The sequence below is a fragment of the Nannobrachium achirus genome (genome assembly GCF_963921795.1).
Source record: "Nannobrachium achirus genome assembly, chromosome: 10".
NCBI classification, from domain to species: Eukaryota; Metazoa; Chordata; class Actinopteri; order Myctophiformes; family Myctophidae; genus Nannobrachium; species Nannobrachium achirus.
The window spans coordinates 52,625,748-52,630,192 of record NC_137819.1 but is presented as its reverse complement, the minus strand read 5'-3'; the positions used below and the strand labels follow the sequence as shown (position 1 = coordinate 52,630,192).

The window sequence follows — 4,445 nt, the reverse complement described above, 5'->3', positions numbered from 1 at the left end:
CGGTTACATAAGCGATAACCGTTAAGGAAATGTGTTTAAAAATGCGCGATTTACCCAATTTTAAAAGGGAAAACACACCAGTTTTTTCCTCATAATAAAGCTCCCTATTTTCATTCAATACAACAATACAATGAGGAAGAAGAAGAATAGGCTATGATACGAATGTTTTCAAGTGTTTTTGCAGTACAGTAGGATTGACATAATCACATCACGTCTGTAATGTAACACATCGGGGCTGCAACAGCAAACACTGCAGCGCGACTCAAGAGCCCTATATAACAAACAGATTAACTCCCAAGTCCCAAGGTGTAGACTACTGTACACGCAAATGTAATAGTAGATTTTATAGTAAATAATTGCACTGCAGTGTGTCTGATATAACGTTCCACACTCATCAACCGAAAGCTGACGGTCAGGCTCAGACAACTCTATGCGGGCGCGACTAGTGAGCTTGCAGATCCTATATAAACTTGTCATCATCAACACCACGACAACGTAACCCTAGCAAGTTGGTTTTAAGCTCCTTTTTCCTCTTTAAAACGGGATCGACGCTGACGGGGTCCGTTTTGTAAAATCCAATTTTCGCTGTTTGTTTCCTTGCGTTGAGTTGTGTGTCGAGTCAGCGTGTGGAGGACAGCAACCGCATGCATGAATGTTACACCGACATTGGTTTGGTAAAGAAATGTGTGACTGCATCGCATAGTTAACTTGCATTGGGTGATGTTACTCAGACATTGGTGTCACATAATGTGACAGCGCGCTATCTTTTCTTATCTTCATCATTCTGATGGCTTCATGCATGCTCTTGTTGTTGTTGGCTTGTTATTAATGTTAACACGTGTGTGAGAAGGGGGCGACGCTATCACGCTAGAGTGGAGCGAGGCGCAGAAAAAATCTCCATTTGGCCATCCCTAGACATATAGCCTACAGTAAGTTAGAATATTATGAAATATCCTACATGAGAAAGAACACCAACACTAACTTCAACGCACCAATCCACCAGATTTTAAATTGACTGTGTGTCGATTCTTGTTAGTAGGCCATTTAGTGTAGGCTTAGAAGCCTTTTCAGAAGTCAATTTAATGTTTTCGTCGCACAAAACATGTTTAAATCGCTAGTAAATTCACTAGTTTAAATCATTTTTAAAATGATAAATACAACGAACGGTTTTGGACATACAAGGTTTCCACCCGACAACATAATAGCTAAAATCTAAAGCGACGCTGATGTTTCCGGGTTTTAATTCATTTTAACTTTAACGTGTACTGTGGTGTCTAGGTGTACCAGCTGTGTGTGCGGTGAGATGGCCTCGTGCTCTGAGGCCTGTGTGGCGGGCTGCGGGTCAGGAGGAGAATCCTCTGGGAGCGAGGTGAGCTCTGTGCGCTGCCTGGAAGGAACCCTGTTTGTTGGCAGCGGGTGGCAGGGGCGTCACAAGGGGTAGGAAAGTGGGACTGAGTTACTGGGGCCCAAGGTGGTGGAGGGGCCTTAATTATTTTATACTTTAACTATTGAAAAATGGCAGATACAAGCTCACAGCTGCGAGCTTGTAGATCTGCTATTTTTTTAAAGTCGTGGAAAACGTGTGCAAATCTTTGAATATATGTATTTTGTAACTCAAACTTTGCTTCTGGGGGGGTCCCTGGAACTCAATATTTGGAGATGGGGGTCCGTGGCCAAATACATACCATTTTGGGGGTCCTTCACATGAAAAGGTTTGAATTAAAAAGATTTTCATGATTTTTCAAAAATAGCAGATATACAAGCTCGCAGCGCGGCACTCGGTGCCGCGCTGTGAGCTTGTATATCTGCTATTTTTCAATAGTTAAAGCACAGGGGCCCCACAGTGAATCCTTGTACCCAGGGCCCAGAATGTGGTGCGACACCCCTGGCGGGTGGCAGTGGCTCAGGGGGTAGCGTGGCCGTGGTTGCTTGTGAACCGGAAGGTTCCCCGCCAGTTCGATTCCCGCTGCTCCTGGTGTCATGTCAATGTGTCCTTGAGCAATACGCTGAACTCTCGACTTGCATGGTTGCCTCGGCCATCCGTGCATGAACGGGTAATATGTAAGACATACTGTAAAGCCCTTTGGAAAAATGTGCTACTGTATATAAATAAAAATGTGTATAATTCCGAATAAATGACCAATAAATGAATAAACTCCTTATCTTGGGCCATTAGCACACAATTCTATTATTAATCTGCATTGTTTTCTAGGTGAATTTTCAGATCAAATTGCGGCGTAGAGTAGCCCACAGTAAAATCTTATTAAAATACAGGGCTGTTATGAGTTTCTTCTTTGTCAATGTCCATTACTGACTGAATTCACATTGTTGAAACTCACATGCATGCCAATCACTCCTCATGCAGGGCTGTCTCATTTCCTTGTTCAGCTTTCCCGACAAACGCAATACGGAAATGTATGCATCTCTGTTATCCCACAGCCAGCGTTGTGCATGTCATATTTGAATGGCTCAGTTCGTAAATCAAATCAAATCAAGTGATGTCCCATTTAACAGAACAAAAAAAGTTGTCAAGCTTTTAAAACAGACTAGAAAGAGACTCTGCAATGCACTCAAGTCCGATTTAGCTGTTTGCGTTTTTTTTCACAATTAAACTTCTGCTCCGCTATTGTGGATTTTCAACTCGCCATACCAGAGATCTACTGTGGTAGTGGTTCTCAAACGTTCTAATTCCAAGACCTCCATAACGCTGAGAGTTACAGACCTGTAAGTTCCATTTGGAACCCCCTCAAGGGACCCTGAGGATCCCTGTACCCTACTTTGAGAACCACTAATCTACTGTAGTATAGGGCATTCACGAATAGTGATCTTTAGTATTCGAATTATTCGACCTCAAAGTATTCGAATAGTCGAATATTCTACAGGACTGGCCAAACTGTCAAATATTAAGTAAGCAAGAGGCGAACATTGTGAAAATGGCAATATCTATGTGCGGAACCGAGTCACATTAAATGTAATACCTACAATTCCAAGTGCTAGTCAGGGTGGGGGTCCCCAGTTAAAATATATTTATTTTGGGAGTCACGAATATTCGAATATTTGGTGTATGCCCCACTGTAGTACCATTCTGTGTTGCAGAATGTACCTAAACCAGACAGTTGTTTCATTGTGCTTGTCATCTTCTAGACGGGCTCCAGTTGTCTCCAGTTTGGCGTCCGCTCATATCTGCACCACTTCTATGAGGAATGCTCGTCCTCCGTGTCGGACAGAGACCCAGAGGACCAGGGGTTCGTCCAGACGCAGAGATCACCTCACTGCTGGAGCTCTGGAACCTGGAGGATACCACATAATGTACGACACACTTCACTGTTCAGACCAAGAAAATGCACACACTTTAGTGTTTACACAAGATGAAATTAAAACATTGTTAAGACCAGTGGTTCTTAGCCTTAAGAGAGGCATTACATTTTGTATAACACGGCTGGCTCTATTTGACAATTTAGCCAATGTTTAATTTGTCATTTTAGAGTCCTCAAAGTGTCACTTTAGAAATGTGCAGATACCCTCTATACACTTAAACCTTATGTTGGTTTGTTTACTGTTGAGAGAGAAAACAATGTTGGACATTAAGTTAATCAGCTGGGGACCCCCCAAAATAATTTGGGGACCCCCCTTGGGGGTCCCGACCCACAGGTTGAGAACTGCTGGTTTAGACCCCGATACCCCTCCTCTCTGTTCCAGGTGTCCCTTGCCTTGGGTCTCCTGATCCTGACTGCAGGTGTTGCCAGCCTGTCGGTGGGTTATTCCACTCCTCTGAGGATCGAATCCTTTGGCGAGGGCGACCTGCTTTTCGTTGACAGACAGGCCATCAGCTTCAACAGGGGGCTGCATGTCAGTGTCGCTGCCGGATTTGGTCTCTCCTGCCTGGGCTCGCTGTTGGCCGTGGTAGGGGTCCTCCTCTGGGCTAAAGTCAAAGAGAAGCTGCCCCGCCGTGTGGAGGCGGTGGAGGGGGTAAGGGAGTGGGGGGCAGGGCGAGGAGCTCTTAAGGGTGCGGGGGAGGCTGTCACCATGGCGCCCAGTGCAGAGGAAGGGAAGGTACCCATTGTTGCACTGTCCCAGGTGGAGACCATCCAGCCCAGTTCATGAAGCAATGGTTCCCAACACTAACCCTAGCGAGCTACACGCGGTGTACGGTCTGTTCTCTTCTAGTGCAGGGGTTCCCAAACTTCTTTGTCTCAGGGCACCCCATAAATATTTCTTTTTAATCCGAGGCACCCCTACATTATAATTTTCACTCCCAGCACCTTAATTTTTTAGAATATCGTTGTTGTCGGGTGGAAACCTTGTATGTTCAAAAAACCTTTCTTTTTGTATTTATCATCTAGAAAATGAACTAAACTAGTGAAAACAGCAGATCTACAAGAAATGCTTCACTAGTTTTGTGCAACAGAGGTTTCTACCTGACAGTAATGATATTTTAGTGAAAA

At 44.3% G+C, this 4,445-nt stretch overlaps 1 protein-coding gene across 1 annotated transcript; it reads left to right on the top strand.

Annotated features, from left to right (window-relative positions):
* Positions 1 to 1,298: 1,298 nt before the first annotated feature.
* nrsn1l (neurensin 1-like) lies at positions 1,299 to 4,104 on the top strand (the record flags this gene model as incomplete). The annotated part of the gene is made up of 3 exons (XM_080735585.1): positions 1,299 to 1,369; positions 3,145 to 3,297; positions 3,700 to 4,104. Exons 1-3 carry the CDS (start codon positions 1,304 to 1,306, stop codon positions 4,102 to 4,104), a joined length of 624 nt encoding a protein of 207 aa, XP_080591711.1. The 5' UTR covers positions 1,299 to 1,303.
* Positions 4,105 to 4,445: the final 341 nt, after the last annotated feature.